Raw genomic sequence first — 27,915 nt, forward strand, 5'->3', positions numbered from 1 at the left:
GCTGTACATTTAAATCAGGGGTCTGGTCCTCTGTACTTAATTGATTCATTAAAGCAGTTGATTTCACCTGGTTACTTGGAACTGAATTGGGTGCTGATTTTAAGTTCAAAACAAAAACCACCAGAGTTTGGGGTTCTCTCAGACCCCTGATTTAAACAACAAATGTAATATTTCACTCACAATCTCAAGTAGACAGCAGTTACACTTCCCACCAGCAGGGACACTTCTTACTTATTTTACATTACAGTGAGTAAGCAGAGTCAAACCAATCACATGAACAGAAGACCAGACCACAGAAAGAACCTGTTCCAGTTTACCAGCAGAGCTTGCTGTTGAAACAATGCTTTCATCATTGCTCAGGAAACCCGTGTAATCTACAACAGACAAAAGGACCACACTGGTATGCGTTCAGAACCATCACTAAGTCCATCAAACGCCACAAAGTTCACTCCCACACCAGGGTCCAACCTACTGCGATTGTAATGCAGGACACATGCATGCTGATGCACTCTGTTACACAGCTGACAGGCTGTGGAGCCAGAATGGCGACTGCATTTCAGCAGCTCAGCTTTATTTCCCCTGCTGCAATGCAGATGAACATGTATCTACAGCACAGAAGATTACCTACAGTTATGAGATGACAATGACAGTGTGAAGGCCAAAATCACATGTCTTCACCGGTAAGGGGTGAATGTATTTATTTACTGTCTAAAGGGCAAGCCACGTGTCCACTGGTATTCAAGTGTCCTTATATTCTGACAGTGAATAATGGAACACTTTGGTGTTGTACAAATGTAGGGTGCACTGGGCGAAGTAGCTCAAATGCAGTGGGACTGCAATGATATCACAGTGAAATTTGGTAAGACTGCAGTAGGACGTCTTGGGTGTATAATGTTGATATAGTTGACTGATTTATTGATACTGATACCTGCTTTGTTATTTCAAAGAAAAAAATAGGTCCCGATATTTAGTCAAACACAAATACACACAAACAAACACAAATGCACAAACACACACGCACACGCACACACACACACACGTGCACACGCACACATACACACACGCGCGCGCACACACACACACACACACAAAGCATTGAAAGATTCCAGGGCACCACACACACACACACACACACAGGAAGCTCTGAAAGATTCCAGGGCACTCTGAAAGGGGGGTTAGCTGCCGACGACACACTGGGCTCATTAAACCATGTGACTCCAATTAGACACAAAACCCCAGCACTCTACTCCTCAGCCCTCCAGAACAGCCCTCCTTTAACAGCCACTCCATTTCGATTGGTCATAGGAACGAAACACAGGGAAAGTGCTCGGCTGGACTTTCAAAGCATCACTGAATTCACTTTTACATTAATTAATTAGCATTTAGTGAATCTACTTTCTAAGGGTAAATTTCATGCTGTATGATTGGCATGTCTAAAGGAATACTTTTCTGCCATTCATTTTCAAAAGCTTAATTAAAAATCAAACTAAGCTTAAAATATAATTTTATGCTGCAGTCAGATATTGGCTAATTGTATGCACTTGATATGATGGATCTAATTTAACTGTAATGTCAACAGCTGTATGCCCCATTTAAAAGCAAGCTCTCCTGGTTCTGACCTTTGTTGAAGATGGATGCCTGCTGGCTTCTCAGCATGTTTCAGGTCTTATGCTTTCCTGAAGCATGCACACATGCACACACACACGCACACACACATAAACATATACACATACACACACATACATGCACACACACACACACACATAAACATATACACATACACACACATACATGCACACACACACACGCACACACACACACAAACATATACACATACACACACATACATACATACTATACACACACGCACACAGGCACAGGCACAGACATACATACAGACACAGACACACACAAACGGGAACTTTCATAGAAGAGGAACATAACCCTTGAGGCTACTTACTGGTCAGAAAGAACATCCACACGTCTCTGGGGCTTTCATCACAACCGAAAGAGCCCTTAGTCCCAATACACTGACACTCCTGCCTTGTGATAACAGACATCTGACCACAAACTGACCTTTCTAAAAACCTCTCACACTTCACACACTTCTCAAGGTCATTATGAATTTACAGCAGCACTGCAGCACAGACACACTCAGAGCACACAGATGGGACACCCTGGACCTTGCTGTGACCTCTATCATGCTCAGCAGCCCAGGTTCCCGCTAGCTCAGACCAGGGGCTCTGGTGCAGGACTGGAGACACTGGAGACACATGGGCTACACATCTGCTGCTGAATCTGTCGGTATGCTTGAGTGACAGGCCACACTGAACTGCCTCTACAGTACAGTCCTGTTAACCAGGCTGTCGTACTCAACACCGAAAATGCATTCAGAGAGCACAGCCGCCAGAGCTAGCGAGGCCCCATCGGAGTCAATAAAACTCGCTGGAGAAGAACGCCCCTAAAAATAACTACAATTTCAATAACTCCAGTTGGCTGTTCCACCGTCTGCCCGATTGATTAAACAATGAAATGACAAACGGGGCTCCGTATGAGATCTGACAGTTTTGCTGCGGCCCGTCTCTCCACTCCCACGCCTTTCAGCGCCTCAGGTGAGATTGCTCATTAGCCTGGAACGCCACCCGAGCTTCCGCCCAATCGGCACCGCCGCGTCTGCGACGGCGTCCCCGTGGGAGCGTGCGTCGCTGCGCATGCGTGTGCGCATTTCCACTTCCACTGTTTTCACGTAAGCTGCATCGTTTATCTCCCACTCAGATCCCACTTCCACACTACCGATACTGTCCCACATGGGCGAAGTAGCCGTCACCGTGGGGATAGCAGAACTGAAAGGGCTCTGGCAGCAGGACTCATAATTACATCAGCTAAACCACAGGTCCAGTGGCTACGAAATGCAGCCAGTTCTCACACAACCAGAAGTGCGAGTACTCAGTAGGCCTCGCAGTCCTATCTCACGAAGACAGTGCCGCCCTCTGCTGACGGTGTTGGGTACTGCCATAAACATGAACACCACTATCCTGATGTGACAGGCATTTTCCATAGCCATAACAACATACTTCTTCACACCCAGCACCTCCCAAAGAATACTGGGGTACTGTTTCCTCTACATAACTCAAGCAGGGATGACTTTACAGTCACCACATGCCCCGAGGAGACATTGCTAACAGCATGTAGGGACTATAATGCCAGAGACTGCAGCTGAGCGAGAAGTGTCTGTTTATCCAAAGCACATATTTGCTCAAAACTAGAGCTGAATAAGTAGAAGCACTCCAGGGGGATAGCAGTTAGAGTACCCCAAACAAACATAATGTTGAATATAACTTTAAAAGTGAGCGTGCTGTTCTGGAACACTGCTATATCAAGCAGTTCTGATCTATTCTACTGACCTTCTGAGTAAACAAGCCTGTAAAAATCACTTCCACATGCGACGTAGCTCCAGATGAGAAGTGCAGACTCCAGATTTAGACGACAAATTTGTGCAGAATAAGACGTGGGTGCAGTCCAAAGCGGAGAGCTGCGCTGCCAAAAATATATCCTCCCACAGTCAAGATGCCAAAAACAGAAATCAGATGCTTCAGTGCACTGCCTCCAATACCAGCCAACAGCCACTGGACTGGAGAAAAGCCCTGCTACACAGTCCAGTTAATCCTTTCACTGACCCCAGAGTCAAGGGAGAAGGACGGGAAGGTTTCCGTAGCCCCCCGGGCACAACCTCGGGCTCCCAGGATCACAGCGCATTTGAAGCTGCCGCCTCATCGCTGAGACTGGTACAGCGGTTCTAATGTGGTACATACCGTGACAGAAACACTGCTTGAATTTGAACACGATTGTAACTGAGCTCTGTTTTCGACCGCTCTGGGGGGGTTGCGGTTGATGCGCACGTCCGCTCACACACTAGTACGGGGGGGGCAGCGGGCCTGGCTAAAAAGAGAGGGGTAACATGTGACAGGGCCCGAAGGCGAATTCACACAACTCCCCCCCTTCCCCCGACGCTGCAACAATCAGGCCAAAGAAAGCACTCTGCCTAATCCAGGAGCAGCAAGCTACTGAGCCCAGCCTGTTCCTTCCTGTCCCAGCACAGAGTGGGAGACCCTGCTCTATGGCTTTCCTCTCCTGGACTGGGGGAAAGAACCACCCCCACCTCCAGTTCTATCCTTGGCAGCAGAAAGAGAGCAGCTAGGAGGGGGGACCGGAGGGATCAGGCCATTCCCAGGGTATAGAGAACAGCGCTGCACTTAAAATAATAAGCTACCAGCCTCGGAAAATAAAAACAGCACAACAGCTTTCAAAAAGGGTCTTCCAAAGCACTGCCACTAGTTTAATGTTAACTGACTACTGTCTGAGTGCTATACAGTATTAGACGTACCCTGAAAAAAAACAGAACTGAATGTTTTTTTGAAATATAGAAACACATAGACTAACTGTACTGACTGTACCATAGCTTAACAAAAATAGAGGCCACTGAGCCGGCTGTTAACGTTGATTTTCTGTGCTTTGCAAGCGATCATCGTGCAGACAGTTCTGACACAGGTGACACTTGAATGCACACCATTAGATCCCTAGCAAGTAGCCTATTCTAGAAATGAATTTTTTAAACAATTAATTCAAATGTTCAACAGCTTTCTACCTACAACAGTGTGTTAAGGGTGTGGTCCCATGCACTAAGCTTGCTGTAGAGGACTAAGATAGATTGCAGAAGTGTACAGGTTTATGGAAGGTTTCGCCTTAAAGCCCACACCCAGAGAGTTCAACAACTGACCGTCAAAAAAATGTAGCAAACTGTGTGAAGTATAAATGTGGGCACAAACCTAGTTTGTACATTTACAAAAGAAAACACAGTGTCCCAACCCTTAAGTTTCCACAAAACAGTAATGAGCAAATGGCTTTAATCTTTCCTGTCTACCATTCTCTCTGGACGTTTGGGACAAGAAAGCTACCACACAGCAGTGTGAATCTCAGTGCACCATCAACTCACCTAACACTCAACTGAACAGAACACTGTTAATACTGATAACAGATTACCAACCTCTAGGGATTATAAGACATTAAGCCCGATTTGTGCAAATACACAAATAAGGGACATGATGCTGTGGTGCATGGCCCTTCAGAACGTGCCGTTTAAAATACGACTGGAAAAACAAACCGCTCTCTGGGACCGCTGCCAAAGATAATATCGAGGGGGAAAGGACGCTTGCTCTTTGAATCGGGTTTAACAAAACATTTCCTTAAGGGGGACGCTACTCAAAATGCACAGGCCAATCTTATTTGATTTGACTCATATATCATATAGAATGACACGCAAAACCATCGCTTGCGGTGCCAAAACAAGCCACACGCTGCGGACAGAGCACTCGAGGTCTGGGCGGCGTGTTTTTACTCTCGCGCAAAAACCACCGAACGCTACGGCGACACTACGACAGCGCCCCGACCGAGCTCCAGAAACACGCGCGCGGTCTGATAACAATCCAGTGACAGTACACAGGCAGCGGGTTGACATTCTTACACATCGCAAATTATATTCAAAAATAGACTTTTCAGGCTCCCGAGAGAGATTCGTCCGGCACTGCGAACCACCCTCCGCACTGACAAAGGAGTTTTGTGGGGAGGCGTTGGGGGCAGGGTTGCGGAACAGTATGGCTTTTATTTCCCAATAAAAATGCCGCTGTTTCCGATGCTGGGCCAAGGTCCTTACAGTGAGCCAAACCCTTCTACTGTATATCTGCTGGTAGCTGTATGCAAAATGCCTCCTGCAGTTATGTCACAATAAAACCACATTAAGGTGCTATGTGTAGAGGTGGGCTGTACATTTATTCAAAATGCATTTTAATAAATAATACAGGTTGCTTTTTTTGCATAGTTAATACCTTGCCTGCAAACTAACCTATGCCTACACCATTTTGAACATACAAAATACCTTTCTAAGAATTATTTGGCATTTTGCAACAAAGTACATTTTAGTGCATTAATACATTTATTGTATTTAATGCCGCCCATGACGATGCTATAAATATCACCAATTAAGCTGTCTGAACCTTTACATCATAAGAAATTTTAAGTTCACATAAGGTTTCACATAAATTACACAGCACCTTAAATAATTCTGAAAGTGTCTTTTCAAGGCCTTAAGGTTGAATCTTTCTGCCTCCTTATAACAGTAATATAGCCTCCCCCTGGAAGCACACAACTGTACTGCACTCATTTTCTCTCTGTCTCACTCAATATCAAATCAATTAAGTTCAAATTATGATTTATTGGCATGACAAGCGCTTGACACTGCATTGCCAAATTCAATAACAGGAAAAAATTGTCTCTCTCTCCCTCTCTTTCTCTCTCTCTCTCACATGCATCCACTTATCTCAGACAGACGTCTCCATAGAGACACATGCAGGATCCAGCCTACAGGAGTGCATCTACACAGAGTACCTCGGGAACAGGAATGCTGCCCACTGATTGGTCAGAATCGTAGCTGCACAAGTACACAGCTCCAGTACCAGGAGAACAGTGCAGAATGGCACAAGACACTGCGTGTCATTACCTGCCGGCCTCCAGAACCAATACTTCCAACGTCGGTTCATTTCATTATAATCCCGGGCATTTAATTTGGAGTTAAAATCCTTCCAGGAAAAAAGGAAACCTTTTCCTCCTACCCTAAAGTTATTGTGTGCTGATCGTCCTCATGCATACGTCCAGCACTGGACATGTTGACCACAGGCCTCCTCATCGCTGTCACCTACCAGAAGACACGTGCTGCGTACGTGACCTCCTGCGGACGGTCGCCAGGCAGTCCATTCCGGTCCCGTCGATGCGTAGCGAGCGAGTGACGAAAATAAGAAAGAGGAAGGGAGAAAAATAAGGCGAACGGAGAAAGCCTCAGCGACTCGGGTCATGAGCTCATTTCCTGTGTGTGAATGGACTACACAAATAAAGGACCCCCTCCCCCCTTCCCCTTCCCCTTCCTAACCGAGCACAGTAGCCCGACTGCCCTTCTGAACACAACACCGGCAGCGGTAGCGGCAGCTGTGCCAGACTTCGACCGTATGCTAATAGTGGCGCGCTTCCCAAGACCTGACGGGTCCCCGGCAGCCTGCTCGCTCCCAGCATGCACCCCCCCCCCCCCCCCCAGCGTGCGCCACACCCACGCACGCCATGCAAGGCTTCCACGCGTCTGACTGAGCCGTGGGCAGCACAGCAGGGTGACAGCATATGGGGAAATGCAACACAAAATCAGGAAAGAGCGGCACTTAACGGAGCCTGGAGGGGGGGGGGTGAGGGGAGAGGGGCGATGGGGGGGGGGGGGGGTGAGTTTACTGCTGAGTTTTCTGGGGGATTAAGAAATAGCCAATGCTTCATACAGTGTATATTTGCTGCTTCATCTCAAAGTGTGGTCAAAGAGGTTTAACGCAAAAGAGCACTGTTATAGTCACTGTTGTAGTCCGTCGTGAAAGACAGGTCTGAACTGGAAAAACAAACTGGCCTGGAAGGTGATTGTGCAAGCAAAAAATTGAGAGTAAAAAAAGAAAGAGTTCTGCAGAAAGTCCCTGCAGGTGGGCGGAGTGATGAAAACATATTACATCACCGATAGGCCACCTCCCACTCTCCGCCAGCTGCAACCCTATCCGAGGCGTACCTTTTTCCTGTAATCGGGACAATGTGAGGAATACCGTGTTCCCCAGACAGGAAGTCAACACATGCTTGTCCCTCCCACCCCCCCCAATGTGGTAGGCTGCTGGCCAGCATAAAAACCCAGATTCGATGAAAACAATGCTCAGTCTCCCTCCCTCATGAAAATATCACAGAAAGGGCCTGTTGCATTTGTTGGATTGATTTTTTTGCTGTAACAATGAGATAAAAGCCTTTGTAAAGACTGATGAGGCCTAACAAAAATAGCAGGACAAAAAAGTAATCTTGAAATCCTCTATTTGTGAATCTAGAACCTTTGCTCATTTTGCGGTTGGTTTGCACTGGGATGGGAGCCCCAGGGTTCAGTTGGCAAATGTGATGGTAGGCCAGCATGCCAGCAGGGGGCACCGGACCAAACACCAGGAGCGACAGAGGAAAGGAAAGCGATGGAATGATGTTTTGGGTGCAACGGAAGGTGAGAATGAGCAGAGCAGTTGGTAGCATTTTATGCCACTCCAGCAGGCATTTCCCCATTACCATAATGGCATTTCCTGTCCATATGCAGTCCATTATGGCAGTGATGGGTCCATGAAGCTTCATGAACCAAAAAATGAATGGAGAGCTCATGTGCGATCAACTGAGAACTGTACAGTGACCGGGTTTTGTAATCCGAGACCCAGCTGCTATATAGTAGCCCCAGGCCAACACATTAAATGGAAATTAGCTGTGATTTAGGTACTGATTAATTAGATAAAGTCCGATCAATCATGATGAGTGCACCAGACACATATGATCATTCTGTAAATTATTCTACATAACAGAATTTTTTCACAACACATTGTCAGTCCAAAAGGCTGAATTAATCAGCTGATAATACACAAACTATAAAGCAATTTTCATAATACAGGACAGAATACTTTCGATTCTTGCAGCATTCAATCAATATTTTATAATGAGTTTTTTTATTTTTTATTTAATTGCATTTTGTGACAAAAAATTATAAGTCATACTGTTAAAATGTTAAACAATTTTAATGAAGAAATATTAACAAGCACTATAAAAGAAAATGAAGAAATATTAACAAACACCAACATAATTCATCAACCACACTGCCGCAATATTAATGCTGAAAACTGCAGGCAAATTACACTTTTCAAACTTAATCCACTGCTTTATGATCATACAATTCCACTAACCAAGGCAAGCGCTTCAGGACCAGCACAAATAAATGAACGTGCCACCCTCTGGTGGCACTACTGTGATAGTACAACTTCACATGTCAAATAACCTTCAGGCAAATCCCAAGTAAATTTCGAACTGTTATCTACAGTACAGTGACGAATGTGTAACTTCTGTGTAACTGTATCATCATACGACCACAATTGTGAAGTTTATAACACTCTAATTTCCATAAACCTCACCCTTCATGATAATGAGTCATTGAAAAAACAACAGTACAAATAACCCAATAAAAAAACAGTTGTGAAAAACAGTTAAAACCTATGGACACAGCATTTGTACTATAAGTAGTACTGCAAGTAGCCACGCCTGATAACCACCTACGACTGCACACACAATCTTCTGAAACATGAACCAGGTAGATCAAAGCCCTGGAATAGGGTGGAGCTTGGAGTCTCAGAAGCTGGGAAGGAAATTACCAGTTTCCTGCCACCTATTTCAAATTCCCATTGTTTCAATGTATTTTCTGAGGCACTACAGGTTGTGTCAGACAGCTCAACATCCTCACCCAGCTAAACTTTAACCCCTTCCAACGGTACTGTCACCATGCACAGGCTGACGGCAAATACAGAGAAAATACAATACATATCAATTCTGCCTTTGGTGAATAATAAACTCGGATGGGCCAACAATGTCACCAAATAAACAGCAATAAACAAACTGGAGGGAAAGGTTGAAAACTTGACTGGATTGAGTTTCATTGGTACAGTACATCCCTGAGCGGGGCTCAGAGAGAGGCTGGTCCATGCGGTGCTGATCGCTGCCCCACCCGGCTGGGGGTCCTTGTGGGTCCACTGCCTCAGCGAGCAGCCTTTGCGATCTTTGTGTTGTTAATGGAAACAGGTCAGGCGTGGCCAGGAGCAGGGTCCAAGAGCAGGTCCCATTGGTACAATCCCCTAAGGGCATGTCCCATCCCCTCCAGACACACTCACAGTGTGTGTACCGTCACCAATGGTGATGCTCTTACTGCCTCATGCCTTCCAGCGCTAAACAAAAGAACAGTGCCCGACTGTCGCTTTCTCTGTTTGTGGTAAATACAGTGCGGAATTATGCGTTATGTGAGAGCTAGCTGTGGGTTAAATGCATGAGTCCTGGCTCTCGGTCCAGCACAACAACAAGGGTAACAACAGGGGCCACAGAGCCAGTAATTCACGGGGCCGGACGATCCCAGACTGCCCAGCTCCGCCCCGCGGCCGCACAAACGGGCCCTTTGTTAGCGCCGGGGCCGGGGCCGGGGCCCGGAGCGCTCCAGCTCAGCGCTGACGGGGTAAGAGGAGATTTCAGGCGGATCGTAATGAACGCAAGAATGCCGGTAATCCACGACGCTGGTGACAAACGGAAACAGAACGAGGGTCTGGAAGCCGAGCTGGAAGGTGAGCACTGTGGTGAAAACACGGGCATTGTTGAAGGGCTTACCACTGCACATTTGTCACACGCTAAACATTTTGTACCCAGGCTATGCCAATGGAACACTTTAATGCGTGAAATAAAAAGGATAAATGAATAACCAGTGTTTTTGCCATTTCCTATTTAGAGCACGTTGGTTAACACCAAGTGTGTGCAGACTGAAATGTCTCAGAGTACGCACATGAAAATGAAAGAAGTCATGGGTGCTGGCCAAAAACACGTTTTTTTTTTTCCTGTTGTAGCGATGCACGCCCCTGGGCTATCAGACAGATTCTCTTAATTACCATGACAGCGCAAAGCCATGGTTTCTGCTGGCTAAAGGGTTCAACAAGAAGCAGATTTCGGTTCAACAAGAAGCAGATGATAATTAAAGGAATCATGCCAATGATCAAAAATGCATGGGTAAATATGTGTGTAAATGCATGATGTTGTGCCCATGAGAAGAAACGGAAAAACAAACCACAATATTTAAAACGAATCGCTGTTATGCTCCACTGAGCTCTCAAACTGAGATGCACACCACTGGAAAGAAAACTGAAACTGGCAGCAGCCATACTGCTGAAAATAAGACTGCTTGATATTCTGTGAATGCTTGACTGCTCCTTCACTAGAATATGTTCACTGCAGGAGGCACCCCCCAGACATCTGCTTCACCGTGATAAAACCATAGATCCATGGCACCTGCTGCAAGAACAGCCAATCACATGCCACAAATAAGCATACACAACAGGAAGGTAGTTGACAACAACTTCTGTAGCTAGTAAGGAGTAAGCACGCTTGTTGAGTCGATAATACAATAATAAGTGAGGACAAAAGCTCAAGTGACTGTAACTGAGACATCACCACTGCAAGCCCCAAGCATGAAGACCTTGTTGTCAAGAAGAAATTCTGCCATATGGAAGTGGTTTAGCTTCTTAAAGCTATATAACTATATATTGACATTCAGTCCAGAAAAAAGATTGATTGATTGATTAAAGTCTAACAAGGTGCAGGGCAGCCTTCATTGCAAAACAATGCCACAGACCAGTAATGCTCAAGATGGGCAACACAACAAATCTTTTCCACCATCTGAAACAGAGCCATCTGAAGGAGCACACACAAAGTTTGAGTTCATTGTCATCGATTGATATGAAAAAGCATACCACGGTAAGATTTTTGGCCATATTGCCCAGCCCTACATGGGACACCAGAGGCCTGCTAGCAGGCAGGGACATGAATGCGATTTCACACTGTTCGCATTTATTCACGCATAATTTCTGTCATAACAGGAACCCCGTGCTGAGTGGCAGTTTTGAACCACCTGTACTATATCCAGTCTGCTAAGGCAGTGTTGGGGTGAACAGGATCATAGACACAGTAATCAACTACAGTAGACACGTTATTCAATAAATAATTGTCTTTTATGTTCACAATTGCTCCATGGAAAGTATTTCTGGGAATATTACTAAAGAAATGTTATGCCTTTGGGGCAAGTATTTCTGTAAACCAGCAGTGATAAGCTCAGACCGACTCGTTGGGACCTGCCCGTCGTTTCCTGGTTACTCACAAGAAGGTACATTCTCCTCTTGCCTCATACAAGGTGTGACTTACCTTCGCAACGCGTTTGGTAAACACTACGACGGAGTCCCCTTGCTTTCACAATTGCCCCGCATAGGAAATCTGATTACAGTAAGTCAAAGCTCACCCCAAAGGTTTACATTTACACACACCCACATAGTTATGTAAATTCTGGCGAGGACGACCAACTGCCTTTTGCAAGCAGAAAGCTGACAATACAACGTTGATTTATAACCTGGCTTATAACTACCATTACATAGATCATTTGGGACAGCAGGCCTACAGTATGCCAAAATTATGGTAATCATACACGTATTTTCCATCTAAATGCGCAATACATACATCACCACGTTTGAAAATGTTTGTTTATCTGGCCTTGTGTCAAAAGTTAAATAATGCAATTAACAAAATAAGATGAATTGGGCGCACATCATTTTAACCTATAGCTGTCGTATACGCGTGATCACTGAATCTTCCTATAGTCAGGGCACTCGCAGCATGCCAATTTTGTTAGCATACTCTTTTAATTAAGAAGTACAGTAAGCGTTCCCCAATGAGCCGAACCCACCTGCACATTCTTGTGATTCCACACGCTTCTTTTCCAAACTCCTCGGTTTCCTCCGAAATGCGGCTCGTCTGAAGTCGTCCATATCGTGCGCAGTCTTCCCACAGTTCTCCTCTCTCCGGTCGTACATTGAAAAACTTCAATGTAGTACTTGTTTTAGATAGGAAATAAGGTGTTCACTTAAGATGAACTTTCTATGAACCGACATTATATTAGAACAAAGAACATTCTTGCATAACATGCATTCAGCCGTAAATCTGAAACTTAACTCGTAAGCGAGTAAAATCTTGACAACCTGTCGTTCCTGTGCGCGCTCCAGAAGCAATAACTGTACATACAAATCCAGCCAATCGTAGAGCGTAGCACCACCGTAAAGAGTGTATCTGTAGGTATTTCAATGCGCTCCTTCTTTCACTGGCCAACTCCACACGTCTGTACAGCTGCAAATCAATCCAAAACGCTATCAGTACTGTGCGCCGTCGTCATCATCCGCTTATCTCAGCTGCAGTCACCTTGAATAGTCCACGCCCTCAGCACAGGCTGAGCAGTCTCTCGATCACGCTGATTGGTTGAGGTATTTCCTACTAACTGCTAAGTAGCCACAAGGATTACATAAACACGAGTTAACCTGTTGAACTGTTTACTTCCCAGTGAAGCAAGAAGATGGACATACTCACATATATACACATACGTCAAATATTTACAGATATAAGGATTAATGTGCACGCAACTTAATGCGTTTAAAGTGAGATAGTATCCTATGTGAACTGAAGCTGAAGTAATCATTGAAGACTAGCGTGGTGGGTGCTGACAATAGCGATTTTGGAGTAAACCGCTGGCGTATGCGCGCAGTAATAAGTGCTATAGCCTGCGAATTATGCAGACAATAATTTTACTGCAGTTAGTCTCTCTCCCTCCAAGCACGCACGCACGCACGCACACACACGCGCCTCATATGGATGTGGTGCACAATGTGTCGTTGGATCTTCTAGACAATAACAGACACAGACAACAGTCAAAGCAGCCCCATTTACAGTCCAGGGACAGTTTGTTTATTTTCTATTGAAACAGGTAGCTAGATATTACACTGTTTTTCATTAGAATAAGAAAGAATAATAATAAAACCCAGTACAGTATATTGCTGTATTTTTAAATTTATTATTATTATTTTTAAATATTTCTTTTGTGTTGATTCATGTCTCTGTTCTATCTTGGCAGCAGAGAGCCCAAATGAGAGACAGAGATAAAATTGTGCGGACAACCAGGAGAATTTCTCTTCTTCGTGGACAGCCTCAGTACCACACACAGACTAGTTTTGGACCACTTCACGTCCTCCACGCAACAGCGTTACGGGTACAACCCAACATCAGAAGACTGTCTCTCGCCACCACATTCATTCCATCAGGTAGTACATAAAATATAAAACAATAACAAGTTCAATAAATAAAACAATAATCAGCTCAATAAATATAGTAAACCCACCCTTTAGGATACACATAAATACATACAAGAGAAGAAAAAGACATTTCCCCCTGGTGTTAAAAACATGCTTGCACCATCATTCACTGAGTGGATGCTATGAGGGAAAAAAGCTTTCCTGAATGAGAGTTGGACACTAGTGCGCACGCACCACTCCCATCCAAAATACTGCTATGTGTTTAATGGAAAGGCCCACTTTAGTGAATGCAAGTTATGTCAAAATGTATCCTCAAAAAGGCATGGAGCTTATATGTGCCCACCTATCTCCTGTCTACAAGTAATCCTCTACGTTCAGTCTCAACACACATAATGGGCAAAATCATGTCAAATCAAATCAAATAAAATAAAAACAAAAAGAAAAAAAAACATGTATAATACAGGTCTCATATAGTTAGCAAGTCAGGCACAAAAAGGTCATGCAAATAAAAAAATCAAATCAAGATTTATAAAAGTGCATGGAAACAATAATACTTTTGATGTCCCATTTGGATGAATTGTTTCAAAATAACAAACAAAGCAGATTTATCTCTAAACAAATTCAGATGCTTTGCAACCCAGACCAAAAATTATAATACAAAATCCGTTAAAATTAGTCCAGACCTCCATCTCTGACTAAAAATATCTAAATCAAGTCTAAAATCCAGGGGGGTAGACATTTATTTCCACATTTTATTTCACAGCGTTTGATTATCTGATAGTCTTAATGGCATCTGTGGCAATGTGTCATATGGCTTCCAACAGTGAGGGATAAAAACAGTGACGCAGCACAAAGAAGGATAACCTATTTGGCAAATTAATACTAAACTATTGTAATAATAATGATAATAGTAATACTTATGATAATGCTGACTTCATTTTTGTGAAATAACTGAGAGGATGGACTCTAAACCCAATTTAATGGAGAGGCACGGCAGTACGGTAAACACATAACAGGTTTCGGGAAAGTGGGTTCATGTCTCACTGCCACCGGCACAAGGGCACCATTGTGAATTGTTTTCTGAATGGATCCTGAATTAAACTTGTCAGCTGATGGAATGGACTGAGCCTCTGTTTACGTGCTAATGCTCCCTCACAGACTCCTGCATGCCTGCATACCTCCCTGCAACAGAAAGAGCCCCTTCTATGTTGCTGGAGGTATCACTCAGTACGTTTCAGAGTACTGATGCTTTCTGTGGTGTGTTTATTTTATACATTTTCTTTTAACCAACGAACATTTATTCAGTGCTGCCCACCCCAGCGACCTCACATACTTCTCACTTTATATTGTTATTCCCAGGCTTGAAATGAGATCATTTGAATCTATGTTAATATAACAAGATCTTTCACAGGTTTCAGAATTCCCTTCTACACAGAGAAGCAATTCTCTTTCTGTTTAATTAAAATCTGTGAAAACAAAGCAAAATCATTGCTAAGAAATACATGTCTGACTCTGTTTGCGTTTAACAACGTGCTGGTCTTTTGGGAGTGTCATGTATATCATAGCATTAAAAACTGAAGACACAGTGATATTGTACCAGATTATATTGAAAAATCATCATTACGACCATTACTGTGATGCATAGTTAAATGTTTGTGCTTGCTCGGTGGAGTGACTTAGAAGAGAGGTGCACGCACTGAACTGTTTACTCTGTTCATCTACAGCACATTAACTATATGCAGCAAGGAGTCTGAGAGAGAGCGAAAAAGAGAGAGAGGTGAGAGACAGTACTGAGTCAATTTCCTTTACCAAGCTTTTTTGCCCATGAACCAGAGCATAATAGGAGTAAAACACATCTGATGAGAATATGTTATCACTGTATCACTGAATTACTTGTCAACCACTTGAAGCCATTGTTCTTGTAACATAAAAAAGGCCACATAAAAAAAAATCTTTAGAAAGTATTAACCAAATGATAAGTAAAATTCAAGACAGCTAGATATGCGGGCAATAATTGACTAAATGGAAGTTGTTTTAAAGTGAATAAAAAATGCTTTGTTCACCACAGTTTCATCTTACCCAGTACTTACAGAGCCAATCTTGGGCCTACTGACCTTATTTCCACAAATCACAGTCTTTCATCTAAAAACAGGCATTCAATGCTGCAAGTGTTCTGACCTACACCACAAACTGAACCTCCTCATTAATAGAAAATAATGATACTAATTAATTGATATATATTGCAAAAGGTATGTGGAAAAATGTGCTTAGTGAGTGATATTAGATATGATTTTGTAGAACTCGGCATCTGGAAGATTATCACTGTATTGCAATCAGAATCTTCATTAGTTTCATTCAAAAACAGATTATATTGTGATATTGCAGTGCTTTCAAACATAAAATTTACAAAAGAGCTTTGCACATTTGTGCAGGTGAAAATTATTTGTACAAACATGGCTGTAACAGTCTTTCTGTGGATTCAGCTCGATGTTTCAGCCTTCCACTCAGAAGGTGTAATACTGCGAAAGTTCATATTGTTCCCCAGGTTTATACAAAGTGACAGAAACATTCAGAAGAAAGGCAAAACAAAAAAAGTAAGTTTTAGCTTTGGAAGGGACTAATAGCAATTATTTTGGTTGTTTCAACAGAAGTAGGTATGGAGGAAAATGTGCCCGTCTGTGGGACGTTCAATGGAAATTCATTACTCTAGATACTCGGTAATTATTCTTGCACTGTTAAACTTAAGAGTGATTTCACAGTGCTTGGACCTTGACACGACTTCACAGCACTTTATTAGCCTCTGCGACTCTAACCATCTGCTGTGTTCTTCCTTTAATGCCACTCCGACGCAGATAAAGCTCAAAGGTTCAAAAGCAAATAATGATACAACATATCAGTGTTTCATGTGTTCAAGTTTCACTACAAAGCAGGGACACATTTCTGTAATTCAAAACAAAAAAATAATAAATAAACAACCGAGCAAGAATATACATACTTAAATCAATAAATCATAAATAAATCAACCAATAAATAAACAGTACTAAATATATAAATAAAATAATATGTCCATTATAATGTTGTTACTTTCAAACAGAGACACAGCCTTCTAATTTCTGTCCTCGTTTGGGCCATTCCTCTCCTGAGTGCATCATTATTGTCTCTGTCTGACTGTCTGGAGGAGCAGGGCATACTGGCCCGCACAGTAACCGTGGTGATTGGGCAGAGGGTCGAGAGGGTCGGAGCCTTTTGGGGGGGGGGGTGGCTTATTTATTGACATAGAGGTATGGCAGAGATAAGGAGGGTTGTGGAGGCCCATGTCTGGCTGTACACTGGGAAGGCTAAGGGCCAGGGGGCGGAGCCTCTGGTGATATACAGTTGAAAGGAACACAGGGAGAGCGGCTGCTGCTGCTGTTGCTGCCGCTGGAATGATGTTTCACGTCTTCCTGGAGAGCTATCGCAACGTTACGACTGCAGCGGGAGTCCGACGGGGGAGGGAAGGCAGGAAACCAATGAAGAAGAAGAATGGGCAGAGAGAGAGATAGAGAGAGAAAGGAAGAGAGTGGAGAAGGAGAAAATGACATGAAGAGAAGATTCCTTTCAGTGCCATATTCAGGTAACACAGAGAGGCAGAGAGACAACAGCGATTCCGGCAGAGACACACAGGTGTTGCCAGGCAGAGATTTCTCAAAAGACAAGCATGAGATCCGCACGCACAAACAGAGCACGTTCCCACACATTCATGCACATTAACGGGTTAGTGTTAAGACTCCAGGTCTCCCACAGCTAGCAGGTGATGACTGTAATGCTGTCTGAATGGGACAGCTGCCTGAACTCAGGAGGGGAATGTAGAAATGAGCCCTAGGTCTCTGAGGGTGCGAGGAAGAGCTGTGTGAGAGGAGAAAGCTTGAGTACGGAGGTGACAGACAGTGTGGAGGGCTGACCTCATGGTGCGCATGTTCACAGGCGTCAACTGAGAGCACGCTGTGCATGCTTTTAATTGATGCCTGTGTACAAGCGCACCATGCATTGGGCAATCCAAGCACAGTCCACTATCTGCCTGGAAAACATAGATCAGTGATCAGTGGATCTGCAGTGTCTGCTCTAAAATGGAGGTGAACAAGCTGCTAGCTGATTATCTAAAATGTGGGGCAGGGCTATTGAGAGCCACTATTGTACAGTAGCAGATCATTCTCACTGCATGCCATTCTTTTGTAACATTTTCACAAAACGTTATACCTTATGCCACCACATATAAAACATTTATGGTTTTAATCGGAACTTCAAATACGTGGGCACATTAGAATGAATGAATCAAACTGTTGGAGGGGCATAGCACTGAACTGTCCTTTGCTTTAGGTGTCCTGTGTCATGTGGTAGTATGAGAACAGGTCTGAGTACAGCACCCTATACAGAGCTATAATTACCAGCGTAGATTCACCTCACCAGAGGCTGAGGTTACTGCAAGTTCACACTCCACAGACATTAATGTGGGTCTTAGGTCATAGCCACAGCTCATGCATTCTCTTTACTGTCTCAAGACAGAAGAATGTGCGTGTGCGTATGTTTTTATGTGTGCATGTGTACTTCCACGTCTGCATGTACACGCATGTGTGTGCATATGTATGTTTGTATGTGTGAGCACTGTGCGTTTTTGTGTGCATATGTGACTGTGTTTGTGTGCATATGTGTGCCCGTGTGTTTTTAGTAGAGGTGAAAAGCCTAGGGGTCAGAAAGTTATAGTCCTTACAAGTGTTTCTTCCACCCTTATTTCTCAAATTAGTTCTACCTCCTGGTGGAGGAATTATGCTAATTAGCGAATTCATGTGATTGAAACAAAATATTGGGGAGGACTTTTTAGTTTTTTTAAGTTTCTGAACCTGGATTGTCCACCTCTAGCTTGTGCATGGGGCCACAGTGAGGGCGGAGTCTGTTTGTCCTCGGTGAGGGACATGAGGTAGAGGAAGCGGCGGGGGGGTGGGGGGGGGGTACTGTGCTGTGACGTTACCTGCGGCCTACAGAGGCTCTGTCTCGCCTTAGTTGTGGGGGGACTGGCGGTACGGAAGCAGCAGGCTGCTCACAATCTAGGAGAGACTGATAAATTAGACAGATATACAGAGGAGTGACAGTGAGGGTTAGTAGGACGCAGACACTGAGGACGGCACTGGCAGGAGGATCGCATGAGGAATGGCTTATCAGGGAGAACCGCCTGTGTGGGCCCAGGGCACCACCCTCTCCTTCTCTGCACTGCTAACGAACACACATTCAGGCGTCAGGGGTTAATCAATCGCTCTTCCATAAACTACTATGCTGTCATCCATAGCATATACTGTAGTCCCCCTGCCCAGAAATATTACTCAATTACAGGAAATGCAAACTAAAAATGAATTTGCCCATTGTGACGACACTCTTTTAGAAGGTCAATCATGCTGGGCCCCAGATCAAGGTCACGGGTAAGTGTTACCTAGGATACAAGGATCTGCAAAGCTGGCTTGGTTTCTTGTGTCTAAATTGGCTGCTGATTTTAAGATGAATACAAAAACCAGGAGGAGTCAGAAGGATCACTTACTTAGGGGATACACACTGTCTCCCTCTAGTGGTCACACCTTCTGCTCTCTCTATCACTGCAATGCAGGTGTTAAGATCATTGGGCCTCATTCACATTCACATGAATCACGTGAGATTCATGTGCAGACCTTTGTTTTTGTGCATATCTCAGGCATATGAGATGTTGAATGCTAGCTGTATGCAAATTTTGTGCGCAATCCTGTTCATGTGATTTGCACAAAGAAAGAGTTTCGAAAAAATACAGATAAGAAAAAAATGACGAATGAGGAAATTTTCTTGAAAACGTTCTTACCCGCAGTTTATGGCCAAATGTGATCATAAACGTGTTTCATGAATGAGGCCCACTGTCTCCTTCAGAGAGGGTAGACCCCACTGAGCTCAATAATCTGGGCAGTGGGGCATTCAAAACACTGCCATAAGTTTTAAAAGTGATTACGAGTCAGCAGAGAATCTGAGTGGTGATGGACAGTTATCATCTGAATGCATAAAAAGAGTGTGTGGACAAAACACAATGAGGCTGTCTGTCTCTTTGCATTTTTTGCTCCAAGATCTAACAGGAATTTAACAGGAGAAGGGGGTGGAATTTTCAGTTGAAATGCTGCAATTATCCCTCCACACCTGCCAGTGTGATTCCCCTAAGGCTGAATACTCAAAATGCAGGCAAAGCATACTGCTATGCAGTTCCACAAAAATGTGGAATTAGTACTAAAAAGGCCTAGAGTAGACTGATAAAACACTAAATCATTATTAGTAAATTATAATTTATTAATATCATTCTTATTGCAACATGATCTAAACTTTGCATTTGAAATGACTGAAGACAATAATCATATATGATACAATAATGACATAATTAAATAGAAATACGGTCTATATACCTACTGTGGCCTTTTCATGCACATAAGACCGACAGAGAGAGAGAGATAAAAAATATGGACAAAAAGAGAAATACAATCCACACATAGCACCCATACTTCTGATATCCCTTCTATATTCATATTAACAATAATACATTCCTTTCAGTTTGTGTGCATGATAACGTTTGTGTTAACGTAACATGAATGATGTCAAATGAAAGTTAAAAGGCTCTTTGGTTTAGAAGGTTGAAAATAAAAACAAAGGCAAGTAAATTATCAGTTAATATGTCAATCTAACCCAACTGACAAGACATTCCTCACTCCATCCAATGAAGGCCGACATCAATGTTAGCATACGCTTGTCACATACAGGAAACATAAAGACATCACCACAAGGATTTACAAATATCACTAATATATTCAGTACAGTCATAGATCTACACGAGAGGACAAATACATTTCCCCACACACAGTATGAACACATACATGCAGACACATACACAAACATTCACTTCTTACCCATAATACTGGAAATTCTCCTGAATTTGGCCAAATACATGTAATTTTTCAACATTGTGACTATACTGAGCTGGGGTATAGTTTTAACAGCTTCTGTAATCTGGAGCCTCCAATTTGGCCTGTTGAAGCCACATCCAGTAGCAAATGAATTACACTGTTTAAACTCAGATGAAATTTGAAAATGATAGTAAAATCAGGTTAGGCATATTGCACTTCACAGCTGAGACCCATCAAGCTTAATGTTGAGTGACTGCTGCCATCTAGTGGTGATATGTAGTCACTGTCAAATGCAGGAGGGACATTTGTGAAATTTTTAGATGGTGGACTGATTTGAATATAGATGTGCATGCGTGAGAGCAATACAGTGTGCATATGTAGAATTGAGTAATGCATGTATGGCATGGGTGTGTAGATTCCGTGTGTGCACACGAGTGTGTACATGTATGTGAGTGGGCTCAACGTCTACTGTATAAACATGTCACTGACATCACAGAGAGCAGAAGAGGAGCTCACAGGTAGGAGTTCTCAAACAAGAGCTCACAGAGAGGAGATCACAGAGAGGAGGTCACACTGGTTTCCTTCCTGTGCTAACCTGCAGCAGCCCAGTCTTGACGTTAACCCGAAAACCCACATGAAGCACCGAGAAGCCAGAAAAACCACAGCCTTGTCACCTCTGGTAACTGCCACAGAACGCAGACAGTACCACCAACAGGGGCCCTTCCTTTAGTCTCCTCAGTGCACAAAATACTCGATATTATTTAGCAAAAGTTTTGGAATGTGACACAGTGAGAACCACACTACACTTGCATTGTGCAGTGTGTTCCTTGTAAAATGTGAGTGGAACTACACAATTCTCGAAAGTTTCATCGATTCCTAGTCAGTGTATGATTTGATGAGCCAGCTTGGACTGCTAATAGCCAATAACAGCCTAACAGCCAATAAAAATAAGACATCTGTGCCTCCCTCTCTCACTCTCTCTCTGTCTCTCTTGCACTCTCTGTTGCTCTCTCTCTCACTCTGTCTCTCTAAGACCAACTTACAGCTCACAAAGAGTTCTCTCATTATTTTTCATTTTTCTAAATGGAGAAATTTGTTAAAATATATTACTTGTCAAATATCTTTGTATCTTATCAGTAGAAAAGAAACATGTAAACTATTCTTTGCAGTTCAACATTCATCATACAACGCTTATTGACTTAGTGATTATCATAATTAATACAGTACATGTTTCATACTGATGCATGAATATGAGGTTTCCAGCAACATATGGGAGAGGGGATCTGTGAGTTGTGATTGGGTGCAGCAATAGGTTTTATTGCAAAGTATAAACAAGGCTGAAAATTAAATAGGCTATAGGAGACAGCGTGAAATAGCAGTTCACCTTTCTAAGGTTATGTCATTTCAACAGCCACTGAAGTCCTTTTGAAAGACAGTGTGGAATATGCCACATTTGATTGTGACAGTTTCTGTATATTGTGCTCAGTGTCTTTATACCCTTCTCAGTAAAGCACGTAATGAGCTGCAGACATACCTTAAAAGTCATGGGAAAACCATGGAGGGTAGGGATATGGATGGAATTACAGTAAGAGTACTACAATTTAACATTAACAAATGATTTTCACTTCACAAATCTGAAATATTACTGACATAGCCAAAGATGTCCGAATAACAATCTCATCAAATGCATGAGCAATAATTAATAAACAGTAGTAAACAGTGCCTGTGAATAAGAAGTGTTTCACTTTTTATGGCATGATTACATGCCATAGAATTCACAGTGGCCTATGAACCTATGCTTCGGATAGCAGGCACATCCTCTGTGTTTATGGTCTGCGTCAGCTCTACTTCTGCGGACATCTTGAGAAAACAGATTTCAGGCAGCTGCGGTCTCCTGGATCGAACTCAGCAGGACACAACAGAAGCATATCTCAAATGTAATAGCTTTTCCTTGACACTAATTTGATCAAATCGGTACCTCGCTTGCATTTCTGTCCCTCTCAGCACTTTATGGTTAAACACTGAGCCAAAACCTGGAAATGAGTCTTCATCTGTAATGTGTGAAACCCAAAAGTCATGTAGCTCATAATGATTATCATTTGGTGAGCAAGTACAAAGTTATTTACAAATAAACTGCTAAAAAAAGACAATTCTCAAGCTAGTCTGAAATGAATTAGTAATCGAGTTTTAGAACTCTGAATGCTATGAGTATACACTGAAGAATACTGGTTTACTAATCCAATGAGCTGAATTAACTAGTGTATAATAATGTTATACATTATTCCAAGGATTTTCTAGGTTTGTCCCCCAGGTCCCCCTTGGCCTATTGTGGTACATGTCAGATACAGGGATTTTAAATCCAAAAGCAATAGCAATAGTCCTTTTTTGACATGTACAGAAAATAATCAATAACAGATCGTTTTAAGACTCTTAGACACCATCATGAATTTCACAACAACAACAAACAAAGAAAGTGAGAAAACTCACAGAATTTTATGCTTAACTTGGAAAGTGCCACAGAGACTACATTATATGACTCCCTGTACCCCCCCCCCCCCCAACCTGAGTTTGTGAAGTGAAAGTCTGACATGATGTAAGCGTTTTGTTACCAAAGAAGACAAAATGTTATTCCCATGACTAAGAGAGTCAGAGTCCTAAACATTTGAACATTCCAGCATAAACACTCTTTATGAGCCAGTGAATGCCCGTAGGAGTCAGCCACTAGGCAGCGCTAAAACTCCACATGTAAAAAACTACCAAACATCTGTTTATCCTATTGAAAGACAATGCTGAATTAGACTTTGATTACATAGGGTTAATTATTAACGTTAAAAATAACAACAAGAAAGAGAAACAATGAAATACTAATTATAAAGCTAGCAATAACAATAAACAGATTTTTGTCCTCCATTGAAAATGGCCTCTTCCTATACCTCAGGCATACATGTTTGACAATAAGTTTTTTTTTTTTTTTTAAATCAGCAAATCAAATTTAGGGAATAGCTAAAGGTGTTAGTTAAGACTGACTGTTTCCTAAACCTAAGCTTTCTATTAAAATCACAGATAAAAAAGACTTTAAAAGGTATAGAGAAAAGGACTAGAGGTTGGTTTATCCTCTGGTAGTAAATAAACAGTGGACAGTCCTATGTCTCCAGGTTTTAAAAACTGCTACTTATTACATATACCCTTTAACTGGAAGCTCAAAAGACTAAAAAATAAATAAACAAAGAAGAAATTTATATGCAGAAATGAATACAAAAACTACATTTGGATATAAAAAGAAGCTCAACCACTTTGTTCAGCTCCCAAAAGGGTTTTAACCATTATAAACCCTAACCTCCACGTGGTGGAGCACTAGTGTCCTTTTATTTCCTGAAACAATACATATCTTCAAAATTTTACTATCCAAAAGTTGCAATCATTTCTGAGCTAAATTAAACAACATAATTAGACTTCCGGTCTACATGTATTTAGGCAGTTACAGTGGAATCCTTAGCAAAGTCATAGTCCGAACACAAATTCTGTTTCTGTCACCGATCACTTGAGGCAGAAACGAAGTGAAAAACTCAAAGACACTCATGCTACACGAGAGGGCAATCCACCCCTCAGACTGATCAGCAGTGCTACAGGATGGCTGGGCTGCTTTGTGCTCTGTCTCATCATAAATACCTGAGGAAAGTCACTGCACATTCAAACTCACAGGCAGGGCTTTGGGCACAGGAAACAGGAAACCAGTCTGCCCTTCTCTCTGTGTCACCCCACCCAAGCTCCCCTGCTGAGTGTCAGTGCCAGGCATGATGGGATCTGTAGGCGCGGGGGAAGTGCTGGCCGGTCGGAGTGCCGGGAGGGGTAACTATCATGGCGGAGCGCGACGCGGCCGCCCGGAGGCCAGTTCTGGACGTGATGGGCATCGAGCGCCGCACCCCCGAGACGGGCGAGCGGTAGGGCAAGGCGGGGGCGGAGCCGGGAGAGCAGGCGAGAGGAGAGCGCGAGTCCAAGGAGGAGGGGTGGCCGAGGTCGCCGGCGCGGGCCAGGGAGCAGAAGTCGGAGCTGAAGGTGTGGGGGTCTACGATAAAGGTCTGCACGCCCAGGGACCACTGCGGGTGGCCGAGCAGCAGGGGCTGGGAGGGGGGTGTCCAGGCAGACGTGGAGAGGGGGGTCTCCAGTGGGGATGGACTGCCCAGCGCCGGGGGGGTGAAGGAGGGGTAGGAGGGGGTCAGGGGGGAGGTGAGGAGGCCTGCCGCGGGGGACGCGCCGGGCAGTGGTGCTGGACTTACTTTGGGAGGGCCGGTCTTGATCTTGGGCACCTTGCTGGCGCGGCCGCGGTGCGACTGCTCGTGGTCGAACTCCAGGTCCTCCAGCCGCTGCGTCAGCGCCAGCTTCTGCTGGATGGCCATGCGCAGCAGAGAGTTGAGCGTCTTCTTCTCGTCCTCCGCCGCCGCCAGCTGCCTCTGCATCTCGTCCAGCTGCGTCACGTACTCGTCACACCTGGGGGGGGAGGCGGAGAGCGGCATGTGAGGGGATGCTATGACGTCACAGCTCAGGGTCACTGACGTAGCGTAATTTCAGCTCAGAGAAATTCAGACGACAGGAACTCTTGTGTAGTTATTAACTTTGTTCTCAAATAATTTGTAATCTTCGAAAGTCCTAACCCAGCTGCTGCTTCTTTTCACTCCATAATCCAACAGCTGAGCTGTGCCATCACTTCAAAGCAGCTAACTAACGTTATGAACTAGCGCTTTTTTATTATGGTGAAATTTATACTCATATTATAATCTTAAGACTGATATTTTATATATTTTTATTTTGTGTTGGTTGTTGGCGAGATGGATAGGAGTAAGAATTACAATGTACAATGTACAAAACACTTGTGCTTGCTGCTCATGGCAAATAAAAACTCTAATCTAATCATGCGATCAGTGCATGGAGGACGGCAGGCAGCTGGTGGAACAGAAGAGTCACTATGGTACAATAAGGAAGGGAACAGGCTGCTGACAGCATTCCTCTCTGGGTGACTAATACATTCCTCTGTGTGCATTGCTACAGTGGGCATAGTCAGGATTCGATTCAGGCCTGTGGGGTGCATCCCTGCTAGTGCTTTTCGGCTGGTTACACCATCCAGCAGCCAAGCCCCCCAACATAAATCTCTAAGGCCCGTATAAGTATCGCGGTTGACGAAATCCTTCCTTCCGGCTTTCTCAGAAGACTTTTCCCGGACGGGCCACGCCCCTCTAACCTGGTGGCGAACATGGCTCTGAGGGAGGAGAAGGTCGCGGCGTCCTCCTTCAGCGCCTTCAGCTCGTTCCTCAGCTTCATCATCGTCTCGGTTACCATCGACTTCTCGTTCTCATATTTGCTCTTCAGGTTGGCCAGGGCGATTTCGGCCGTCTGCAGGGAGAAACCGGCAGATGTGCAAGATCATTGCAGATTCAATTACAGGCGTATCAGGTCAGCATGAATCTAATTAGAGGGGTACCAGATTAGTATAGGTCATATCACAGGTGTAAGAGATCCAAACTGATCTACTTACAGCTATACCACATCTAAAACAATACAATTACAGGTGTCTTAGATCACAATGGATCTAATTACCAGTGCCTCATCAGGGTGGATCTAAATACAGGTGTCCCAGATTAGAATGGGTCTAATTACAGCTGTCCCAAATCAGAATAGATGTAATTACAGGTGTCCTAGATCAGAATTAAAGGTATATTAGATCATAAAACATTGAATTACTAGGCTAGTGGTTGACTAGAAATTGACACATGAAAGTTAACTTATCTTTCTTTGACAACGTGACATGTGACACATGGAAATATTTAAGAATGAATAAAGAATCACAGCAAAATGACCGCCACAACTGACGGATAATTTCAAAATTGCCTGAAATTTACTGAAATAATGAGTGAAATCAGCTAGGCTGGTGGAAGAAACACACAGCAGGACTTTCTGACCCCTGGTCTTTCCACCTCCGGTGCTGTGTGAGCGGTGACCCAGTACTCACCTGCTTGTTGGCCTTGAGGACGAGCCGCAGCGTGGCGATCTGCTCCCTCTTGGTGCTGAGCAGGGACTTGAGCTTGAGGATCTCCTCCAGGCAGGCCTCCTTGTCCTTGTCCAGCATGGGGGCGAGCTCGCGGGCGGCCGCCCTCTGGCGGGAGAGCTGCAGGGAGCGGTCCACCGCCCGCTGCAGGTGCTTGACCTGGTCCCGGATGATGGCGTTCAGGTTGTAGATGTTCATGGGCTCCTTCCGCAGGTCCGCGGCCGGCTCCGAGATGGGCGGGGAGGATGAGGAGGACGAGGGGGAGGGCGAGCCGCCGGCGAAGGGCGACCCCGAGGGCGTGCGGGCGGGGCTGTCCTTGCCCGGATCCGGGGGCGGCTCCTTGGTCGGGGAGTCGCTGGGACTCCGGGGCTCGGAGGGCGTGGCGGCGTTGAGCCTGCGGGCCAGGCGGGGCGAGAGCATGGCGCGCGGGTCCTCCGAGCCCTTCAGGCTGCCGCTGCGGGCCGCGCGGCCCTGCCGGTAGTAGTCCAGCATCACGCGGTTGGGCGTCTCGTTGTTGCAGAGGCAGACGTGGTGGTAGAGCTGGGCCAGCTCCTCGCTGAAGGTCACCAGCTCGTCCTGCGCCGCGTTCAGCATGCTGTGGCTCTCGCTGGCCACGCCCGACACGGCGCGCAGCTCCGCCTCCAGCCCGCTGATCCGCTCCCGCCCCTCCCTGCAGCTCCTCTCCAGCTGGCCCAGCTGATCGGCCAGGGCCTGCAGCCGGCTCTCGCTGTGGCTCTTCTCCTCCACGCGGCTGTCCACGCTCTGGTTGTACGTCTCCTTCAGGGCCTTGAGCTCCGCCTTCAGGTCGATCACCTCCATCACCGCCACCTTGTACTTGCACTGCAGGATCTCCAGCCCGTGGATGTCCACCTCGTAGTCGTGGCTGTTGGGGGAGGAGTCCCCCTTCTCGGGCTCCGCCTCCAGCTCCAGCTCCATGTGGGTGTCCTTGTCGCACTGCGAGCGCTTCATGGCGTTCATGCGCTCGGTCAGGCGGTGCACGCGCTCGTGCTGCTCCGTCAGGGCGCCCTGCGTGTGCTCCAGCTGCGTCTGGGACTCCTGCAGGGTCGTCAGCAGCGCGGCCTTCTCCCGCTCCACCTGCGCGGGCGGAGCAGCACCACCAAGGGGTCAATCACTG

General features: G+C 44.7%; 2 protein-coding genes across 10 annotated transcripts in view; both read right to left on the reverse strand.

Annotated features, from left to right (window-relative positions):
* fgd4a (FYVE, RhoGEF and PH domain containing 4a) overlaps positions 1-12,895 on the reverse strand; it is a 53,842-nt gene extending 40,947 nt beyond the window's left edge. Inside the window, exons 1-2 of one of the 6 annotated variants that reach the window (XM_064342935.1) lie at positions 12,741-12,895; positions 12,410-12,556 (exon numbers count right to left, since the gene is read on the reverse strand). In XM_064342935.1, the coding sequence (XP_064199005.1) occupies positions 12,410-12,536 (127 nt within the window). In that variant the 5' untranslated portion in view covers positions 12,537-12,556; positions 12,741-12,895. Of the gene's footprint in view, positions 1-6,553; positions 6,684-6,752; positions 6,909-12,409 lie in introns of those variants that run through there. The other 5 variants (XM_064342934.1, XM_064342933.1, XM_064342932.1 and 2 more) reach the window with 5 other exon arrangements.
* A 1,916-nt stretch (positions 12,896-14,811) lies between these two features.
* bicd1a (bicaudal D homolog 1a) overlaps positions 14,812-27,915 on the reverse strand; it is a 51,938-nt gene continuing 38,834 nt past the window's right edge. Inside the window, exons 5-9 of one of the 4 annotated variants that reach the window (XM_064342929.1) lie at positions 26,745-27,875; positions 25,977-26,128; positions 25,018-25,228; positions 18,808-18,883; positions 14,812-17,270 (exon numbers count right to left, since the gene is read on the reverse strand). In XM_064342929.1, coding sequence (XP_064198999.1) covers positions 18,836-18,883; positions 25,018-25,228; positions 25,977-26,128; positions 26,745-27,875 — 1,542 coding nt within the window. In that variant the 3' untranslated portion in view covers positions 14,812-17,270; positions 18,808-18,835. Of the gene's footprint in view, positions 17,271-18,803; positions 18,894-21,917; positions 25,229-25,976; positions 26,129-26,744; positions 27,876-27,915 lie in introns of those variants that run through there. The other 3 variants (XM_064342930.1, XM_064342931.1, XM_064342928.1) reach the window with 3 other exon arrangements.

This window comes from Anguilla rostrata, chromosome 7 (assembly GCF_018555375.3).
Source record: "Anguilla rostrata isolate EN2019 chromosome 7, ASM1855537v3, whole genome shotgun sequence".
Classification (NCBI taxonomy): domain Eukaryota; kingdom Metazoa; phylum Chordata; class Actinopteri; order Anguilliformes; family Anguillidae; genus Anguilla; species Anguilla rostrata.